The sequence below is a fragment of the Oenanthe melanoleuca genome, chromosome Z (assembly GCF_029582105.1).
Source record: "Oenanthe melanoleuca isolate GR-GAL-2019-014 chromosome Z, OMel1.0, whole genome shotgun sequence".
In the NCBI taxonomy this organism is placed as follows: Eukaryota; Metazoa; Chordata; class Aves; order Passeriformes; family Muscicapidae; genus Oenanthe; species Oenanthe melanoleuca.
Window position 1 is genome coordinate 75,172,727 of NC_079362.1, and position 22,395 is coordinate 75,195,121.

At 49.4% G+C, this 22,395-nt stretch overlaps 1 protein-coding gene across 3 annotated transcripts in view; it reads left to right on the forward strand.

Moving 5' to 3' along the window:
* The window catches only part of CTIF (cap binding complex dependent translation initiation factor), a 144,648-nt gene extending 130,232 nt beyond the window's left edge, over window positions 1–14,416 (forward strand). For all 3 annotated transcript variants that reach the window (XM_056514025.1, XM_056514026.1, XM_056514027.1), the window contains 2 exons: window positions 7,985–8,038; window positions 9,897–14,416. In XM_056514025.1, the coding sequence (XP_056370000.1) occupies window positions 7,985–8,038; window positions 9,897–10,112 (270 nt within the window). In that variant the 3' untranslated portion in view covers window positions 10,113–14,416. The remainder of the gene's footprint in view (window positions 1–7,984; window positions 8,039–9,896) is intronic.
* The last annotated feature ends 7,979 nt before the right edge of the window (window positions 14,417–22,395 follow it).

The following is a 22,395-nucleotide window of genomic DNA, read 5'->3' on the forward strand; positions in this document are numbered from 1 at the left end:
CGTTTGAAATCTTGGCACACTCCCATGGCTTCCCTGCCTTGGTACACGCTGCTAACTGAAAGCCTCGGGGTGGTGGTGCAGGGAGGATAAATACTCCCTGTCTAATTGCCTTCCCCCCACGTCTGAGTCTGCGGTGCAGCGTGTAGACGGGTATCCACTCCCCTCCCTTCTCTTAGTGCCTGTTATCTCCTGGGGCCATGCTGCGTAATTTAGCAAAATATTCTAGCACGGTAATTAACGTCTGAACTTCAAGAGGGCACTGCCTTTTCACTGTCTCCTTCAGAGGAAGAAAAAGGAAAACCTTCCCGGCTGCAGTCGGATGAGCGAGGAGGGTGGTGCTCCTTGGAAAAGAAAATTGCATCTTTTAACGTGGGCTGTGTTGGGTTTTGTTAATCACTCTCACTTTTTAAAAAACATCAGCCTTTCTAGTCGAGAGGAGGGTGTTTGACAGTGTAATGAGATGCTGGGATTTTTTATATTACTCGCCAAGTCAGAGAATGAAACAGAGTTTTTGCTTTATCAAATGAGCAAAGGCACCTAGGGGGTTGGATCTTGACCCCACACCACACTTCCACTCAGGAAGCTCCAGGAGGCCAGATCTGAACAGAGAAAATAAGTCTTTTATGAAGAAGGGGCCTTACATCCTCACAGAAGTCCCTTTCTGGTCCCCCTGTGTGGTTCTGCTAAAAATCAGAGACTTGGTCCCCAGTCTGGTGGGACTGGGACAAACTGGGAAGTGCTTGTCTGGGGAAAGGATGGAAGAGGAATGAGGGCTGTGGGCATGGGAGGGAAGGGATTTCAGAGAAGGGGTGAAAAAGAGGGACTGAGGGTCAGGGACACCGGGAGGAAGGAGAAATGGGGAGAACAAGTGGGGAATTGTCTTGGGAGTCCAGGAGTTGTGGGTTGAAGACACGGGAGGAAGGTCTGGGATTTGGAGCAAGTGGGGCATGTGGCTATAAAGGGGATATGGACTTCCAGAGCCATGGCAGGAGGCAGAGTGCAGGAGCAGAGTCTGCAAGGAGCAAGGGGGTGGGCACCTGTCTATAGGACTACTCAGGGCAGGGGTGGATGTCCCTGTAACCTCTGTGTCTGCCATGCATACAAAATAATTAGCCAACCAAAAACCTCCCAGACCCCCATAGCTGTGCTGGCAAATGCACTCCTATGAATGCAGCTTGTTTGGGAAACAGCAGATTTCCTTTAATCTTGGTCATGTTGATCAAAGGGCATAGTTAAGGTGGAGGTCAGGTGTTATTTGGGAGCAGATGAGGTCAGGCCAAACCAAAGAGGGCTGCCCAGTGCCTATAAGCTCATCTGCCTTGTTGAGTATTTTATGTGCAGGAACATATTCTTGGAAAGCCACAGGATTCATTTAGTCCCAACACTAAACCGGTGGAGGGAAAATGCCACCCTCATTTCTCTGGGACCCGTGGAGAAGGCAGAGGAAGCAATTTGTGCAGATAAAGAAGTGAAGTCAGATACCATCTCACAGGATGGTCCCTCCTCCTCGCGTGGCTTTGTTTTTCTCCCTCGCCCTCCGTACCAGGCATTGTTAGTTCCCAAAAACCCTTTCAATGGGATGTAAACACAACTATTTGCGTCTGCCGCTGCGCGCTCGCTGCCTCTGCAGAGCCAGGAAAGCGCAGAGCCTCCGGCCAGCCAGGGTGGAGCCCGCTGCAATCAAGCACCATGGTCTCGCCACTGTTTCTTTCCATGTTTTGTGTTTCCCCGGGACCCTTGGGATGAGATCACATCCTCCTCTCCCAGGGTTATTATGTCTTCGGACGGGCAGGATGAAGCCAGTCGTCTGGGTGGCTTGAACTCCCTGTGCACCCAGACTGGGTGGCTCTGGTTGTCTGTCCTGCTCACCTTCAGGTCCTGGAGGGCCAGCTCCAGCCAGGGGATGTGTAACCACCGGGCTACTGTTGGATTGCAGCGTCTGGACTGATGAGTGACCAAATTTTCTTCATCATTGTCTCCAGTAATTGCCTCTTAATGGTTTCCATCTTCGCAGGAATTTCTTCTGCCGTTCCAGATCCGGGGAGAGAGAGAGTGTCGTGTTTCATGGTTTCCCTTGTCTTGCAGTGGAAAGGAGTAGGAGGAGTTTCCCACGACTGGGTACAGGATTTTGTTCCTCTGACCTTAATTCAATTTGCTGTTAAGTATCTCTGAGTTCCTCAGGAGGCCGACAAGAAGGATAACCAACATTTTGGTTTACTCAATGCAATAAACAAACTAATCTCTTCTTACCATCCTCCCAGGGAGTCCTGGTTGTGTAATAAGAGAACAGAAGTCTCCTCCTGAGCTGAGAGGAGCATATCAATATAAAAGGAGTTGGTGCCACCAAAACCCATTTAGGTTGTCCAGAGTATGTTGAAGTGTCTGCTGTGGACATGGCTCTGATGCAGCCATGCAGGGACAAGCAGCTCAGCACAGAGCTCCTTGCCCCTGTGCCATTTCATCTGGGCAGATTATTGTGGGATCAACAGTGGCCTGTGCTGGTGGCCTCTTCCTAATGGAGCAGCAGGAGCTGCTGTCAGACATTCTCACCCAGGCAGAGACCACAACATCCCAGTCAGGCAACTGGGAAGAAGGTTCCCTCCAGGAGACACAGGATCTGGTGGCACCTTGTGCATATTCTGTAGCCTGGAAAGCTTCCCAGATCCCCAGAGAGGTGTGAGCAGAAGGGAGTGGGGAGAGAAGCACCTTTGCTAGTGGAAGCAGCTGGACACAGACTGCCTCTCCCAGCTGAGCTGTGTTTTTAAACCCCAAGAAATCACATTTTGGAGCATGGCAGAGCCTGTGCCTTGTGCAGAGATCAGCCCAGCCAGCTCTGTGAGGGAAAGGTTTTCCCCAAAACTTTGTGTTTGGGCAACCTCAGCATCAAATGGGTGAGCAGAAAATATTTCACTTGTGCCTGTGAGCTTCTAGAAGTCTGTTTCCATGTGCTCAGTTGTTTCTTCTCCAGAGAAAGTCAGTCTCATGTGACTTCCCTCGCTGCTGTGCCAGAGTCTCACCATCCTCATTGTAAACAAATTCTTCCATCTATTTACTCTGTATCTTCCCTTTTTTAGATAAAAACTATTACCCCTTATCCTGTCACTATAGTCCCTACTAAAAACTTACCTTTCTTATAAGCTCCCTTCGTAAGGGAGTCTCTGTGATGATCCCAACCACAGAGCTGGAACAGATCCATCTCTCAGGGGACCCGGGCCATCGTGGCCCTTCCTAAGGCCCTTTCTGGTTAAAAGCAGGACATCTCCTCCACACTTCCAGTTCAGTATGTCCACTCTGCTTAAGCTCCAGCACGAATAACTGATCTTCCCCTTCCTCACGGAAATGTGTCTCCATTTTCCCCCGTGGCTTTGCTGCACCGCAGCGAGCCGATTGCTGCGCCTGCATTTGCAGCACTCTGGTTCCCCTGAGGTCATGCTCCACAGTCCCTGGGAGGGGGGAACACTGGGAGGCACCTCCTCGTGACCCAGGTGTGGATGAAAAGCATACCTGTGGGCAGCCTGAGGCCCGGGCTGCCTGTGTGTCCGTGCGTGTTGCGTGAACCCGAGATGCCCGTCGGGAGCCGGGGCGAGCGGCGCGTGGACTGCGGTCAGCCCAGCTTTCCCTGGGTCTCACCCCAGCCTCTCCGTGGCTCTGGGTGGATATTTTCCAGGTTTCTTGCGCTTTCACACTGGAGTCATCACCGAAGCGTCATAAAACACTGCATGCTAAGGGGTGGTTAGTGGCCAGCATTGCTTATGTGTCATTTTGCAAGCGATATCGTGCACAGTAATTAGCACTGTGCCTTGCAGGAGAGGTATCGTTGCATCTGGAAGGGGTGATGTGTGCGTTGGGCTGCTCCCACCCCATCTCCTGGCGAGAATTGCTGAAGAACACAATTAAACCTGTGTGGTTTGGTGATAAGAGGAGGTGGGGCGGGTTCTCCTGTCCTCCTCGTGGTGTGGGCACTCCTGAGAATACCAAGTAAGCACTTCAGCTTCTCAGCAGCCAGGTGATCTGAGAAAGCAGATAATAAAACCAAATGTTTGGGGCGAGTCCCATTGTCCTCACTTTTTGGTTTGCTCTTGGTGGTCTGCACCCCATACATATGCACCCATTGCTGTTCAGGAGGACCAGGCTGGCTCTGTCCATGAGGCACAGCTGTGCTTTTTGGGCTCCTTTGGCCCGTCAGCCGTGGCTGCATGTCCACCCCATATTGCTTATCTCTGCTGAGATGTGCAGAGAAGGTTCTGGGCCCATGGAGGCCAGGGGAGATGGGTCCCAATAGCACACCATGGATACCAGTTGTGCTCAAGAGCCACCTTGCAAGGCACTGCAACTCACCAAGACACAGCACTTCCAGGAGCAGACCCTAAAACTTAGTTTGGGTTGCTTATGATATTCGTCTGGCACCCAGAGCCCACCTGGGCACACTGGCTGCAGAGGACCTTGCCCAGTGCTCATGTCTTGGAGTGGCACAGGAATCTGAAGGAGAAGGTGCCTGATATCTCACACCCGTCTGCAAGGCAGCGAGTCCAGCGCCAGAAACAAAAGAGAGAAGCCTTTCGCAACTGAGGCTGGGTATTATATGACTGGCCGGGCAGATTCTGGCATGCAGCCTCCTCTCTTAGGAAATCAGGCAGACTCTTTGTCTGCTTTCCAGCAGGAACTGCTGCTTTCATTGCCCGGCTTCGCCCGATACAGGGGAAACCGGCTGGAGAGCAAAGGGAAGTTTTTCTCGCAGACAGCCCCAGCCTCCGGGGGATGATTACAGGTTAAACTGAGCAGCCTGAGTCCCAGCTCACCTGCCCTTTTGTCTGCCTCGTGCTCCTCTTTCAGATCCCTGCTCCACGTCCACCAGCTGGTTTGAACCCTGTGGGAACCCGGTGGAGAAGGGTGGGATGGCGCCCGTGGTGGGAGTTGGGCAGAGGCACACAGCGGGGAGGAGCAGCTATAAATAGTTAAATAAATAATAATTCCAATGTGGGAGTGCTAATTTAATGGGTTTAGAGTGTTTACCTTAAAATATTTTAAGTAAATATGAATTAGATTGCAAACAGTGAATGCAATTGGCTGGGTGGTCACACGAGCGCCGGGACTTTAGGGCTGTGATTTCCCTGGAGCTCTCAAAACATTTTCACTATTTTTTAGTTGCAGCCGTGGTCAGGTCTGACTCAGGGGTCACAGAGATTTGGGAAGCACTGTGCTCTGACTGAAGGAGCCACCTCAGTGCTTTGAGTGCCTGGTGCTCACATGGGGCACCATCAGTGGGGATGAAGTACCCTTTGAGAAATATGTGCAGCTTGTCATTGATGGGTGAGGACATCCCTGGTGGGACCCCAGGCAGCAGAGTACTTGCAGTCAGCAAGGTCCAGTGCCCATGTCAGGCTTCCTGATCTCCTCCTGTCATGCAGGGTTCAGAAACAGATAGTGCCTACACCCCAACATGCTACAAATGTGATCATCAACATGCAGAGAAACAGTGACATTGTTCTGATCCTTCAGGCTTCAGTTCCTTGCACTGATCATATGGCTGGCAGCCATCTGTGGCCATGGATTTGGACTCTGGTTTTCCAGAGCACCAGCTGATCTCTCTGCTGGGCTGTCCCCTCCTGCACAGAGATATTCCTGGCTTGGTGGGCAGGCTGTGGCCTCCCCAGCCTGCCTGTCTCAGGCAGAGGCTCACCTGTAGTGCTTCAAACTGCTATCTCTTGGTACCCTGATGGAGCAGTGGTACTTGGGTCAACAGGGTGGGGCACATAGTGCCTTGGATGGATGGATGGTGGAGCACAGGGTGCCTCTGGAGCAATGGAGTTGGTGGATCCTGGATGGGTGAAGTGCAGTACATGCCACCTGGATGGACAAGGTGGAGCACATGGTATCTCCATGGACAAGATGGAGCACATAGCACCCTGATGGACACATTGGAGCACACACATTCTCCTTGTTCAGCCAAGTCACATCAGATGGTGTCCATGAGGGCAGGGTCAAGCTGGAGGGTGCCTGCCCAGGGCTTGGGTAGGATATGTTCTCTGTTTCATCATAGGTAAGTGAGACTGTTCCTCATTAGCCAAGCATCTGAGCACTTGACAGGGACATGTTCATCCTCACAAACACCTTTTGAGGTAGGGAAGCATGTCCCAACCCTGTGTGTGGGAGGCTGGGGCTAAGTGAAGTTGCAGCCTTTCTGTGACCACATATCCTGGGCAGGGAGCAGGATCACTGAAGAGACCATGACAGAGGAAAGGCTGGAGTCAATCCTAACTCTACTTTCATGCTTTAATTTTTGTGTTGTGTTCTTTACTAAAGAATATCAAAGATAAGAAAGGTGCTGTTAAAAGGAATTGTCTGTTACTTTATTTGCAGCCCTGCTTCATGCCATGGTCATGAGCAAAATACCCACGAGGGAATATCTGGACTACTGCTTGTTTATATTTTTCCCTAACTGATATTTTTTTTTCATTGTTGGTGTTGGGTTTAAAATAATCTCATGTTTTCTTGTGGATAATCTGAAGTGTTTGTAAGAACTTATCTCAGAGCACTCAGCTTGGGCTTAACTAACATTTTCCAAACAACTTAACAGAAAGATAAACTAGGGGTGGGGGGAGAAAAAAAAAAGTTGTATGATTTGAAAACCCTGGCTGAAGTTTGGCTAACAGGAGATAAAACCAATGGACAACGTGCTCATTTAGATGCTCTGAACACCATCTTCAAAGAGAGGAATCTGCTGTCTGCCAAAAACAAAAGACAAAACTCTGAGGGGAGTGATAATTCCTTGTGTTACCTCTTCTTTCCCCTATTTTCCAACCAGTGTGCAGCTGGTAAACAGACAGATATTTATCTGTAGGGGAGAGGAAACATGGAAAATCAGGAGTGTAAAGGAGAGATGATAAGGCCTAGAGTCACAATTCAAATTTTAACTAACGTGTGTGACTTTGGAGTAACATTTAGTTACAGTGAGCAATTTTGTTATGGACGGTATTAATCAGTTCAACTGCTTTTAAAAAGTCTGCTTCTCTCTAATGAATTTCAGATAACAGTGAAGCCAGTTTTCCTATTTTTTCTCCCTTTGCTCAGTGGTTACTATGCACAGGGATTAGCTCAGGGCCATCAGGGCTTGTTCATCCCAAAGTGATGGGATGGAAGTGGCTGTAGCCTCAAGTGTTGCCAGCACCTGTAATTGTCATAAATATGGGAACAAAGAAAAATACATATTTTTGGTCCTGTTTTGAGAGTCCTTGCTTAGTGTTTGTGGGGTGAGACATGCTGAGCTACTACATTTTGCCATTGTCAGGTGGAGCTGTTGACCCTTGTTGCACACCCTGAGTCTGAATCTTCCAGCACCCTCCTGTGCCAAAACAACGTTTTGGGTTGTTTCTGAAAGCTGCTGCTGCTTGCAAGCTGGTGTTTGTAACACAGAGTTCATGGAGAGCAGAGCAGGGTTGGAGTTGGTGCACCTGGAACTCTGTAGTTTCGTTGGTACCCCTTGCCCTTGCACCACTGTGTAATCAGCCTAGAAGGAGCTGTATTAATTACAGTGAATTGGATGTAACTCAGGCAGTTTTGTGGCTGTCAGAAGTGTCCCCACAGGGATGGAGAGGTTCAGGGGTGGGTGGCAGATCCCTTCCTTTCCAAACCGCCACTCCTAGGTCTGTACTGCTCCAGTCTTGTTGACTAACAGCTGCATTTATTCCCTGTGTGTGTGTGTGTGAAATGAGTGTTTTCTCACCACCTGCCATGGGATAAAAAAAGCAATGTAACCTGAACAAAATTTATTAGGAAAGTTGTTAATCTAAATTTTACCCTATGTTTTGTCACTGCTTACTTTAAATTTTTGTGTGGACAATCTGTTTTCTCCTGTCCTGATTTTGTGTCCTTTCCTCCTGGAAGTGTCAAAAGCTGAGCTGGACAAAGACATAGAAGGAAAGTCCCAAGGGAGGAGGAAGAAGATCACGCATTTCTCACTGCTTGTCTCTTCTCTCTTTTGCAGTTGTTGCAATCTCAGGATGTGAAGGAAGATGCTGTGCTTTGCTGCTCCATGGAGGTAGGGAAGCATCTCTACATCTGCCCTGATCCTCACTGCTTTGCCCCTTCCATCCTTGCCCAAGCATCTGGATGTTGGATGTTTCCAGACCCAAGAGCTGTGTGGCCTCTGTGCATTTTGGAATGATCAAATTATTTGGGTTGGAAGGGACCTTTCAAGGTCATTTAACCCAACACCTGTCTGCAATGATCATGATCACTTTCCACTGTCCCAGGCTGCTCCAATTCCCATCCAGCCTGGCCTTGGGCACTGCCAGGGATCCAGGGGCAGCCACAGCTGCTCTGGGCACCCTGTGCCAGGGCCTGCCCACCCTCCCACCAGCAATTCCTTCCCAATATCCCATCCAGCCCTGCCCTCTGGCACTGGGAGCCATTGCCTGTGTCCTGTCCCTGCATGCCTTGTCCCCAGTCCCTGTGCAGCTCTCCTGGAGCCCCTTCAGGCCCTGGCAGGGGCTCTGAGCTCTCCCTGGAGCTTCTCTTGTGCAGCTGAGCACCCCCAGCTCTGCCAGCCTGGCTCCAGAGCAGAGAGGCTCCAGCCCTGCAGCATTTTTGTCACCCTCCTCTGGACTCACTCCAGCAGATCACTGTTCCCCCTGGAGGACTCCAGAGGTGGATTCAGGACCCCAGGTGGGGTCTCAGAAGAACAGTTTAGGTAGAAGACCACTGTGAGATAAGAGGTGGCCCTTAAGACTGTGGCTGGGCTCCTGATGCGTGTAAATGGATGCAAGAAGTTTGGTAGCTGGAGTCCTGTCACAAAATTATATTATCCTGGTTCCTTCAAATCTCACCCTCTATTAAGTTTTTAAGCACAGAAACAGCTTGGAGCAAAAGTATTGGAGCAAAAGCTGCCCCAATGACTTGTTGGGCTCAGCAGCATTTTTGCAGAGAAGCAAATGACTGGACATGGTCTCAGTGCTCTGGTCTGATTGACAAGGTGGTGATCAGGCACAAGTTGGACTCAGTGGCCTTGGAGGTTTCTTCCAACCTACAATTCTGTGAAATACAGCAGAGTTTTATTGCTTACTTTTTTTGGGAAGTGATGGGCCCGTGGAGACAGATGCTTTACTTGCAGGGAGCAGTTGAAGTTACAGCCTGAATAGTTAATATTCAGCAAAGCAGATGAGAAGGTGGATTTGATTTTTAAGGTGAGGTCTTTGGGGAGCTCTGCTTTGGGGAGCCTCCTGTGGACTCATCACTGTCCACCCCAAACCTGGACCTTTTTTGTGGAACCACACAGCTTGTGCTGCTCGATGGAGGCTCTCCAAGGGGTGGTAATTGTTTTAGAAAAAGCCCTTGGCTGTCTTCAGCAAAGCAGCATGACAGGTATAAATGCAGATCTCGGCAGGGCAGGATTTGTTATGCACACAGGAGCGTTTTGCTTATTCCAGCTAATGACTGGGAGTCACTGGGAGCTCTGAATCAGCGAGTAAATGAAGGGCCAGGTAGAAGGCAGGAATACCACATCACAGCCTGCACTTTGTTTTGACAATAGCATGATTTTTAGGTGGGATTTTTTTTTTCTTTTTTTTTTTCCAAAAGCAATCCGTCGCTGCTACCTTTGAAGTCAGTGGGAGCTGAACCATTCACTCCTCCAGCAGCCTGGTGCGGATGCTTTTGAAAACCTCGCCCTTCGTGTTCAGCTCTTGGAGCCTGCTGCTGGGTGGTTTTGGTTTTCAAAAGCCACAACGCCTTTAACCGTGCCTGCACCAGGCAGGGCAGAACCGAAGGGACGGGAGGTGTCTGTAAAAAGCCGGAGGGGTGTTTTGACATCATAGAAAGATAGAATCCTGGACTGTCTGAAGCTAGAAGGGACCCACAAGGATCAGTAATCCAAGGTTGACCCCTTCTTCTCCCGACAGCTGCAGAGCACTGGCCGGCTGCTGGAGGAGCAGCTGCCCGAGATGATGACGGAGCTGCTGGCGATAGCACGCGACAAGATGCTGTGTCCCTCCGAGTCCATGCTGACCAGGTCCCTGCTGCTGGAGGTCATCGAGCTGCACGCCAACAACTGGAACCCCCTGACACCCACCATCACTCAGTACTACAACAAGACCATCCAAAAACTGACGGCTTGAGGGGGCAGGGCAAGGTGGGGTGGTAAGGGACGAGAAGAAGACATGCGCTTTGACGGGACCCAGCAAGAGCTTTTCTGATTTAAATCCCCCCAGCAGACCAAACCCCAGCATGCTCGAGAATATGGGGTGGGGAGGGAGCAGCATGTTTCTTTTTCAGCCGCGTCGCCAAGTGCCACCCCTCCTCCCTGCCGTGGTTTTGTTTTAGGGGTTTCTTTTTCTGAACTCATTGCTCAAGCAGCAGCAGCGCATCCCGCCGGGTTATTGTTTGGCTTTCGAAAGAAGAGAGAGAATTTGGAAAAGGAGGAGAGAAAAAAAAAATAATCTAAGTGGGGGCTAGTATTGTTTTCACGCCGTCCTCCTGCCTTGCCCTGGCCAACTGGCAGGAGACAGCAGGCAGCAGATGTCTCGGGAGGACAAAGCCAGGCACACACTACACCAGACGCTCATAATTGATGGCTTTTGTCAAGCGGGGCTTGCGTTAGGTCCCCCCCCCTCCTTCTCTTGTTTTCGACTTTCTGTGTGTTCCCCCACCTACCCACCACCCTTTCAGAGGCAGATTGGAGAGCAGGACGACTTTCTTATTTGCACTGGGTTTTCTTTCCCTCGAGCATTCGTAATTTCTTCTTATCTTGTTGTGTTGTTGGACGGACAGCTGTGATCAGCTCGGGGCGAGGAGAGCAGCGCCTTCCCTCGAGCTGGGTGATGGTTTATGTGAAGATGCTGAAGCAGAAGGAGTGTTTTAAAGGAGTCCTAAAGCCACTGCAGAAGTTACCTAGCCACCGTCATCTTGCCAGTAACCTCGGTGGATTGAGAAACGTGTCCTTTGAGCTGGGGGCTCTAAAAACAGGGGATTCTGTGGCTCTTGCTGTTCAAGTCGCCGTTATTCCTCAGCCACTATAATCATTTAACTTTTTTTTGTAAAATTTTTTTTTTCCATTGAAGGAGTGCTTTATTGTTATTACTGTCATGGTTGTAATTATACATTTAAATCCAGGCCTGTTATAGTTGGGCCTAATAATGTACAGGGCAAGGGAGAAATGAAGGTTTGATGTTCTTTGGAGACTGGTAAAGAGAAGACAAGCAGCGTATAGCAAAAAAAAAAAAAGAAGAGGGAAAAATAGAAAAAGCCAAAAATAGAAGTTTTGAGCCTGGCTTCTAACTAGCTGAATATGCTATCCAGCGTTGCTAGGTGTGCAGTGTGCAGGGGCAGCACTCAGTGTAAGCACTGCCCCACGCTCGGTGTCAGTGGCACAGTGCCATCGAGGGATGCTGACATCTTCAGAGAGGCAGAGTGTGCCTGGGGATCCCCAGGTTGCTCCAGGAACCCCTCATGGCTCCGTGCTGGAGCATCCTGAGGGAGAGGACAGCTGTGGGGGACAGTGGGGAGGTGCCACCTGGGGGCTGAGAGGTTGGTCCAGGGCAACACCTGAATCATGAAAACACGGTGGGCTCCTTATTTGCTGATCCAGCAACACTTTGACTTAGGAAATCCCTCCAGGTGCTTTTTCTAGTGAAGCCTAGCGAGGGGGCAGGCTGCCCCATCCTGCCTGCAGGAGCCAAGGAAGGCATGATGCTGTCAGCCCATCCTGGTTTCTTCTCACTGTTCTATTTATTCCTTTGACGACAAGAGAATTTATGCCACAAGGATGGAACACACGGACCCCAGACCAGGCAGGCTGGGCCTGAACTCACCAGCTCAAACCCATTTTTCTGAGCAAAACGTTGCGTTTCTGGTGGCCTGTAGAGAAGAGAGATTTCACCCTGACCTCCTTGGATGTGCAGTATGTTCTTGGGTGCCTTATGAATGTGCTGGTCTGTCTGTGATGGGGAGGAAGCTTTTGCTGCAAAATTTAAGGGGCAGAAATTTTCAGCAGAAAATGCATTGCAAGGGGGTGAAAGTCGTGATGCTGCAGTTCAATACTGTCCGAATTTTCGTCTGGTTGTCTGCTGATCCAGTTTTCATTCTGCATTTGGAGCAAGAGGACCTGGAAACGGGAGCTTCAGTTTTCCTGTCTACCTAGAGAGCAGCAAAATGATTGCGGAGTTGATTAGAATTGTCTGGAAAAATTTAACTTTTGCTTCACTTACTCAAGCCCAGGAGCTTCGCACAGTGACGGCGCCTTGCGTTGGGTCAGCTTCATTAGTAGCAATGTGGTTTGATAGTATTAATGAGCAGATGAACTTCATTAAGGAGGCAAAGCCCATCAGTATTACAAGGCTCAGGGCTGTGCCCATTGCTCTTTGTTTTTTCTGCTCCCTGAATTCTCAAGGAGTGGAGGAGAAGGGGATATAACACCTATCACAGTACACTCAGGCAGAGTGTCAGTCTTCTGGGAGAAGGCCTGAAAAACAGTTTTGTCTTGTTTTTTTTTTCTTTATTTTTTTCTAAGAACAGAAAAGTCCTGTAGCAGGGACAGCAACCTAATGGGTTGGGGTGCCAGGGGTCCTGCCAGCAGTGATCCAGACTGCCACTCTGGCCCCTGCAGCTTCTCACTTCCCACAGAATTTTTTCTTGGGATGTAGTGGAAGAAGAAAAAATAAAAGAAAAACACAGATAATTGGGGATTTTGTTTCTAAAAACTTGAATATTCACCCATCAGTGCATCAGGAGGCATTCAGAATCAAAGTGTAAGCCACAGGGCAGAATTTCTCCTAAAGCATTTCCCTACCCCTACCTGCTGTAAGAGCTTATTCAATTTTCTCATTGTGGGGCAATCCTGCAACCCCCACTGACCAGGCTTGGCCCATGACTTTCCCTTCCAGCACTGGAAATGAAGAACTTTTGTGAGAATTCCGTCGGTTTTTAATGTGTTGCCATTTATCTCTGCTATTAGCATACATTCATCCAGCCATTAACTGCTTTGATACATCAGTCACTCTGTTGATGTCCGAGAATTGAAATGTTGACCAAAAATGGGGTTTTTTTCCCCAAAAATTACATGCTGCCAATGGTATCTTTCTGAAGTCCATCAGCAGGAAGCCGGCAGGCACATGGCATCATTCACCAGGGTACCGTGTTGGGGAAAGAGGCACCACGAGGACATTTGATGGACAGGATGGGCAACAGTGCTGGGGAATTTTTGGGGATGAGAGCACCTGGGGATCCTGGAGTGTTTTCTTCTCTCTCTCTCTTTTTTTTTAATATTTTGGTTTATTTTACAAACGGTCGCCAAAGAGCGTAATTCTCCAACGAGCGTTTTTAGGTGGAAAGCCACCAGGTATGTGTCCCCAAACCAGCCAGATTCCATCTTTGCTGCTCAATAAAAGTATCTGTGTGGGGTTTTACTGTGTTGTCCCCATACAGCTACATCAGCAAAGGGGAAAATAACCCCCTCAGGCCAAATGTGTGTGGGGCCAAACCTCAGGGTGGTGTGGATGTGCAGCATCACCTCTGTGCCCATCTCCCTGGGATGCAGAGCAGGTTTGCTGACACCCTGACAGGCTCCCCAGCTTATTATTCGCCTCATTCCTGGTAAAAATCTTTCCAAACTGATGGTTTTGCTACACAGAAAGTGACTTGCTTGGTTTCCCCATGAGGGATTCCACTGCTGTTCAGAGAAGTCTCGTGTATATGGAGGTGAAACAAAAATGGGGAGTTAAAAAAAGGAAAAGTAAGTGATTTGCTTGGTTCCCCTCTTCCCCTGAAGGAGATTAATTAGTATCTATTCTTGGCATGATTGATGGCTTTGAAAGAAAACTTGTCAGAATAACTTATGATTTATTTTCGTGCTTATTTTTATAACACCCCTCACTTGGAAATCTCTCAAAATCTTAATTTTTTTTTTTTTTTTTTTTAATTTCCCTGCTGGGTATTTTATGGCTTTACACTAATTTTGCTCTTCTTGGTGGTAGCTATTAAGCAGTCCTGGTGATATTTTCAGTATTTTTTCAGAAGAAATCATACTAAAGGTTGCAAAGTCCACTGTCATTAGCCAAGGGAGCTGTGGTGTCCTGCAGAACACAGAGTTAATGCTAGAAATTATTTTTGGTTTTTTTTTTTTTTTTAATGTATTTATTTGCATTTGAAAAAGCGACATTTTTAATTTAATCATATTTGTTAAACTAAGCGCTTTAAAAAAAATTTAAAAATTAAAAAAAAAAAAAGGAAAATGGTTTTGGGGAGAGTAAAGACTAGATATTCATACTTAGAGAAATCACAAACTCATCGTTTTCAGCATTTCAGAGACTGTTAAAACAAGGGAGCTCATAACTCTTTGTGGCGATTCAGTCTTTGTTTATAGAACATCCAGACCCACTGTATGCTATAAAATGCATCATCTGAGTAATAAATGTTTAAAGCTTGACATTTCCCCATCTCTTTGTGGGTACGCGCTGTCGCTTCTCCTGCTCCGGGAGGGACCCTGCTTTGGTTCAGGATGGAAGGAAAGGAATGTGTAGGTGGTGGGAGCAGAATATCTATCCCTTGTGGTGGAAATGCAGCTCAGGGGGCTCTGGGGGGACCCCTCAGTGCTCCTGGCACTGGTCACATCCTGCTGCTCCTCCTGTGGGGTTGGTCCCTCTCCCTATCACTGCTCACAGGGGTGAGGGTGAGGGAATGGTGCAAAGGGCTCAGAGCTCCAGGGGTGATGGATTGAGCCCCTCTCCTGGTCTGCCTGCCACTCCCCTGCTCCCCATCCTCTGCCCAAATTCAATTTCCCACCTCTTTGTGTCCTCCCTACCTGGGGGTCTTTTAGAGGATCCCCCTGATTAATCACATACATTCCACCCAGTGCTGCAGCAACAAGGGCTTAACCACTGCTGCCTGTTAAAAATAGTCTTTGAAAACGATACTCATGGTGTTTATTACAAAATCACAGAATATTCTGACTTGGAAGGGACCCACAAGGACCATCAAGTCCAGCTCTTCAGTGAATGGCCCATACTGGGGTGAAGTCACAATCAGCACCATGCTCTCAACCAACTGAGCCAATCTCAGAAAGAACAGGTTTCCTCCAAGGTCTCCTCTGGAAAACCCTTCTCTAGCCCAAGACAATTAATTTTTGGTTAACAGAGGTGCCTGTCTCTTTTCTTGGCCTGAGGGAGATGAAAAGAGAGGGAAGAATGAGATGGAAGGTGAAACAAGGAGTGAAAACACCCCCAGGATCCCCCAGGGACATTCACACCTCTAACCCCCACATTTCCCCCTCCATTCCCTAATGCCAGAGCATCTTCTCCCTCTCAAGTCAGGGGCTCACAGGACACAATCCAGCACCACATAAGTCCAAACTGCCCCAGGGTCACCTCCCCCAGAGCCAAAATGTTTGCTGCAGAGAGCAAGGCTTTGTGGGAAACTCCCTGCCTTGCCCATCATCAGTGGAGGTGTCTTGGCTCCAGAGTGTTCCTGCATTCCCTGCACAGCTAACCTTCTGCCACTGCTTCCTTCAAGCCATGATGGGCTTGAAACTGAGCCTCAGAAAGTTGGATTCAAGAACATTTAGAATTTAGATCAGAAGCTGGGAAGGAATTGCTGGTGGGAGGGTGGGCAGGCCCTGGCACAGGGTGCCCAGAGCAGCTGTGGCTGCCCCTGGATCCCTGGCAGTGCCCAAGGCCAGGCTGGATGGGAATTGGAGCAGCCTGGGACAGTGGAAGGTGTCCCTGCCCATGGCAGGGGGTGAAACAAGGGGGTCTTTAGGGTCCCTTCTAACCCAAACCATTCTGTAATCCTATGAAATAGCATACCTGACCTTGTGCCACCCTTTCCAAAGATCCACCCCTAAACATCCCCATCATGAGTCCCACCCTGCAGCCTGACCCTACAGCTCTGGGTGTGCTGGGGTTTGGCCTCTTTGTACTCAGGGGTTTGAGCATCTGGACCAGCTCTGGGAAGAGTTTATCAAAACTGGAGTTGGGCTAGGAGCAAGCAAGCCAAGAGCAGAGACAATCCCTGGGGCCCCTGGGACCACCAAGATGTATTAAATGAGAAAATAACCTGCAGTAACACAAGATTAGGAGCAGATGGATGGGCATCACTAGAGAGCCAAAGCTTTCAAGATGCAGGAATATTTCTGTGAATTCCTCATGTCTGCCAAAAACCCAGACAGCAGCAAACAGACTCCATGGATCAGAGTAAGATTGCTTGGCTTCCCTAAAACATAGCAAGCCTGAAAATTGCCAGGATGCAGGATGTTCTCCTCTTCCAGCAGCTCTGCATCTCTGCTGAGTGTTAAAGGGAGTTTTTAAGTGCTCCTGCTGGTGGCAAAATGAACAAAGATAAGTAACCTTAATGTAACTGCACTGGGGCTATGTTTCTCTTCTGAACTGTGGCTTAAGTGATTATTGCTTGGGATGCAAGAAAAACAGTGATATTAAAACAGTAGTGCACAAGACTGTGGCCTCTGCCTTTTGTATCCTACACTATGATCCCCAATTATAAAGCTGGAGACTTGTGTGGCTACATAAATGTGACTGCTGAGCCTAGCTTGATGTCTGTCCTGCTCTTCTCTGGACTCCTAGAGAAACATTTCTTGAATAAATCCTTGCATCCTTGGGCTGTAAATTACTGATGTAAACATTTTCAGGAATGCAGACTCTACCCCTTGGAGGGGTCACTGTGGTTATCCTTGCTGGTACAGGTGAGTGTGGGGTCTCAAGGGTGGGTGTTCCCAGAAATGGATGTTTGGCTTTGTCTGCCCAGAATGAATGGGAAAAAAATGCCAAGTCCCTCTCAAGAGAAATGCCAAAATTTCAGGATTGCATTCTGTCCTAAATCATCCCATTTTTTCACCAAAGTGTTTTGTTTCAATGTATGTTGTGTTGCTGTAGCAACAACATTTAAACAAATTAGATTTTTATTAGCTCAGGCCTTTTCAATAACTTCCCACAGAGCTTTTTCATCAGAAGTTTCCACTTTGGGAAAATGATTCCAGGAGATGGCAACGGTCTGATGGGAGAAATCACCTTTGCCATCGTCCTGGGCTTGCTTCAGCCTCTGCTGCTCTCCTCCCAGCCCTGCCAGAGGAAAATGCATCAGGGTTTCTGTCCCCCCCGTCATTCTTGATGTCCCAATGCCTGACACATGTGGCTTTGCAGCCAAGACTTCAGGTTGGACACTAGGAATAATTTCTCCATGGCAAGGGTGGTCAGGCCTTGGGAGGAGGTGGAGTATCCATCCCTGGAAGAGTCAGAGGAATGAGTGGACATGCCACTGTTGGCTGGGTAACAAGGTGGGGATTGATCACAGGTGGAACTCATTATCTTGGAAGGTTTCCCAAGGTAAATGGTGCTGTGAGGATGGGTAGGACTGCACAGACCCTGCTGGTGACCCTGCAGCAGTGGCTGGTGGTGAAGCTGTGAGCAGAAACCAGGTCTTGGAGCAGATCCCTGCAACTGGTGGGAGTGTGGGAACAGCTGTGTGAGGAGCTGGGCTGCAGTGGGGGTCTGCATGGGCAGGAGAGGTAATGGAATCACAGAATCACAGAATGATTTGTGCTGGAAGGGACCTTAAAGACCATCTCATTCCATCCCCCTGCCGTGGGCAGGCCAGGACAGTGGTCTGTGAGATTTTGTGGCATCTAGGACCTGTCCCAAGTCCAAGTGGTTATGAAGTCCAGGTGGTTATTTCCACACTGTACAGGCAGCACCAAGCCTGGGTTTTATTTGGAGCATGCTTACAGATGGAGCACCCAGGTTTCCCAATCCAAGGGACAAATCCTACCTGCTCTTGCTCCACACAGGCACCAGGGAGGAGTTCCTTCTGGCTGCTGTCCTGTGGGTGGAGGTGGGCAGCAGGCAGTGCTCTTTTACCTTTAAAACCAGCAACAAAGAGCTCTGCAGGAGCCTGGGCTCTCTTGGCACAGCATCCTGTGCTCTGGCATCCAATGTGCAGAGCCAGGGTGCTGTGCCCAGGTGGGTCATGAGAGCACCATGGCCAGGTGTCAGCTGAGCTGGGGCTTCCAGCTGTGACCACAGCCAAATTATGTCACTGCCACCTTTTTTTTTTTTTTTTTTTTTTTTTTTTTTTTTTTCTTTTTCTTCCTGGGATAAAACTCTAAAGTAAATCCTGATCAGCATTTACTACTCCCTGCTTTGATCACAGAATCATGGAATCTCAGAATGGTTTGGGTTGGAAGGGACCTTAAATATCTCATTCCACCCCCTTCCATGAGCAGGGTCACCTTCCATCATCCCAGGTTGCTCCAAGCCCCATCCACCCTGGACATTTCCAGGGATTAGCAACTTTCAGGCTCAGAAAGCAATTTTTTTTTTTTTTTAAATAATTTAAAATTTTGAGGTCCAAAAGAGGTCAGTATTCAAAGCAAGGCTGGAAGATTCTGTAGATTAGGGTGGGAGGAAAAACTGCACCGGGGGATGGGTTATCCAAAACCTGTCTGCTGGTAATTACACATGTTGGCTGATGAAAAACTGGTTTGAGGGCAAACACCGTAAAAATATTGCTGTGGGGAGAGAAAGACGACAAAGATTGTGAAATCCAGTCGGCAGATTGTTTTACAGCAAAGGTAACTTCTTTCCCCAGGGCTGGATTTTACAACTCGTGTAAGAAACCAATCCCCAGCTAGCAGGGCTGCTCTGCTCTTCTTTTCAAGCACAAAAAATGCAGGGTATTTGTCAGAAACCATGGGTTTGTGCTGATCCCTTAGAGATAAATGTCTTGTTTTGGGGGGATGGTGAAGTTTGGGGCAGGGATTGTGTTGCATGTGGTGATTGCAATTAGTTTTTACAATAATTGCCTGGGCACAAACTGCTGTATATGTTCTTTATATAAAACTGCTTTCCCATTGTTTTTTGAGTACTTGAAGGGTGCTGCAGGGGCTCACTGCTCTCCCAAGAGGACTAAACCCAAATAACCCAACGCTGCTGCCTGAGTTCTGTTTTTCAGCTCAATTTACACTTTTTTTTTTTCCCCCATTTGCTGTCTGTCCTGTAATTTATATTTCCCTTTGCTCCCTCTGTGTTTGCAGGCGGGTTTCCAGCTCTGTGCTGTCACATTTGGCCACCTCAGCTCCCTTTCCACAGCAGAGGATGTCTCCTCCTTGGGAAAGATGCGTTGTCCTTCTGCCAGTCACCACCTGCACTCATCTTTTTGGGGACAGGTGACCATCCCGGGTCCCTGCAGTTCACATTTAGGTCCCCAGAACGTTGCACAAGGGTTTTCTCCCTTTGTTAACACTTTCTGCAAGCACTACAGAATCACAGAAGCACAGAATGGTTTGGGTTGGAACCTTCAGGATTATCCTGTTCTCACTCCATGGTTTCCACTATCCACCCTTGTTTGCTCCAAGCCCCATCCAACCTGGCCTGGAACACTTCCAGGAGTGGGGAGTACCATAACCTCAGTTTTCCCTGGGGATGCACTGGATTTGCATCCCAAAATCCCCCTAAGAATCACCACCACTCGTGTTCCCCTGTAAATGCCAGGAGGAGGTTGCAGGGAGCCTCATCTCCTCTTGTGCTTCCAGCCCCTTCTCTCCCCTAATTACCCTCTTCTCCAGCTCTGATTCCTCCAGTGCTGCTGGATTTAAGTGACATTCCTAAGGGAAGCAATGGGGAAAAAAAAAATTTTAAAACCCATAAAAAAAAAAAAATAAATAAATAAATAAATAAATAAATAAATAAAAAATAAATAGCAGTCTGACAAGCAGTTGTCCCTTGGAGACCTGTCCCAGACACAGATGGGGACAGCCAGCCTTGTGGCACAGGGATGCACCATGGAGGATGCTCCCTTGGGGTGTTTGGGACACTTGGCCTCGTGCTTCTTGTCCCACCTGCAGGTGGGCAGGAGTTTTTGGGGACGTCCAGAGGGGCTGGTGAGGGTCAGGGCTGCCTTACCCCTGGGTGCTGTGCTGGAGCCTCTTTTCTGGTGGGAATTGTCAGGATGAAATTAGAAGTAGGTTGAACTTTGTCTACGGCTTGAACTGAGGCTGAACTCAGCCCTGTTTTGTTTTAGTTTTTCAAAGTTCAGTGGAGTTCACAAGGAGGGAGGCGAGTGGGGGGCATAGGATTATTTTATTATGATTATTTTATTTTAACTTGGTCTTTCTGTGGTTTCACTCTAGCTTGACTGCCTCCTCAGACGGGAAAGGCTTCTCTCGTGGTATTGCTAATCCAAGGTGGTGATGTGGTGGCTCAAACACTGCTACAGGATTTATTCCTTTTCAGGTGTGATTTAATCCATTTCAGGAGTTTGGTGCAGGGCTGACCAAGCCTTCCCCTAGCTCAGCTCTGTGTCTGCCCCAGCCCAGGGTGACAGGACAAAGGGGAAATCTGGACTTGCAGAAGGACCCCAGCAGTCTGCACTGGAGATGCTTCAAGGGATTTTGGGCACATTTTCGTCCCATGCCAACCCCCTGGGCTTCCAGACAACCTTCCAGCACTGCCAGCACTTCTCCTAATCTTCATTTCTCCTGTGGCCACCCCAGAGTGGAGATGGGTTTGCTGGCGTGGGCACAGGCTGTGGGACCCACGAGCCAGAGCTGTGCTCCCTGTCCCTGACCCCGTGGTTGTGCAAGCTGCTGGCCCCGTGCAGAGCTGTGTGGGTGGTGCAGGGAGCACGTACAGGGCCCTGCACCTGGCACTGGGGACACAGCAGTCCCCTCTGGGCCAGGGGGTGATGAAAGCAGCAGCACAAGGGCGTGGGAGTGGAGGTTTCACACCAAACCCATCGCAGAGTGGCACTGCATCCCTCCATGGCCAGGTGTGCTTCCCAATGAGCCATCCCTTCCCAGAACAGGCAGGAGGCTCCTACCACATGGTTTTTCACCTCCTGAATTACTCAAGAGTTTGCAGAAACTTCAGCAGTTTTTTAACAAAGATGCCTCCTAGATCACAGACACATCTAGGGAATTCGTAGGGCAGACTGATTTCCTGGAATAGAACCCACTGGAGGAAAAGTCCCTCCAGGCTGGCTTCTGACTATGACACATTTGATAGCCATTCAAGGACTACTGAGAAGCTTGTCATTTCTCTCTGTGAGGCCTCAGACAGAGTTTCATCATCAATTCTGACTGTTCTGTGAAATAAAACTGGCTAATGTCTACCAGCAGCCCCACAATTTCTGGGGTTTTTATAGGACATATCACAGGGGTGATGTTTTTTCTTTCCTCCCTGCATGGTTCTATATCTGGGAGCAAAGTGACTTTCTCCCTACTGCACCTGGTTTTCTTTCCTCCTGGCAGGGTGACCTGCGTGTCCCCTGGAGGGTGGCACGGGCTGTGGGTGTGCCCGAGCCGCCGCTCTCAATGAACTTTGGCACTTTAAACCGTGGAAAGCCCGACGTGCCAGAGGGAGGGATAGGTGCCTGGCGTCCAGGAGATCAGATTGCCCCAGGGGATTTGCTGGGAGTCCCATGATGAGCCTGGAAGGAAGCCCAGACGGCAGGGCACCGCCGTGCTTTCCGCCCAGGGCACCCGGCCGGGGTCCCCGGAGGACAGCCGGTGGCCTTTGTCCCTTTCTGTCACCCTTGTGCGTGCAAACCCCAGCCCCACATCAGCCCAAAGCCTCGATGGGGTGAGCTGAGCCCACCACATGGCAGTGGGCAGCCTGAGTGAATCCCAGCTGTGTCCCAAGGGACCATTCCTGTGATTGCCCACGAGCTGTATCCACCAGGCTCACCCCAGGGGTAAATACCTTGGGGTGGGAGGTTTTTTTGGGACAAGTCTGGATCTTCAGCTGTGGCTCACTTCCCTGTGCTGCTCCAGGTGCAGGGGATGTTCTGTTCACCCCCAGTTCACATGAGCTGCAGCTTGGCCACCAGCATCATCCATCCTGCTCAGCCTCCCGGGGTCATCCCAGGCCCCAGGTCGCTCTTTTTGCCCCCAGGGTGTCCAGTGGGATCTCAGCACTGGCTGTTTGGTGGGCAGATGAGTAACCCAGTGCTGCAGAGGGTTTTTTTTTAATGTCAGCCCTCTCAGCCCTGCCCTCCCTGTGAGCTATTCCTAGGAGTCCTTGCCCAAGAGCTCTGCCTCCAGGAAATGCCATTATCAGCTGCCTGCATCGTCTGCTCCACTTGGAGCTCCCGGGGCGCCCGATCCCAATCCAATTTCTGCTGGAAGGAGATAAGACAAGGAAAGGAGATAAGGGCCAGCCACAGGCTGGTCACCCTGACTCACAGGGGACAGGTGCCAGCGCTGGGGGACGCTGTCAGAGCAGGCCTGGCACTGGTGGCAGGAGTGGCATGGGCACCCAGGGGTCCCCAGGCTTTTGGGACAGCTGAGGGGGACCAGGGCTGAAGCACTTGGGGCAGACTGAGGTGATGAATTCACCTCCTTCTGGGGCGTTCACACAGAGAATTTTCAAGTTCAGGGCTAAGAGAGGCTTTGCATAACTC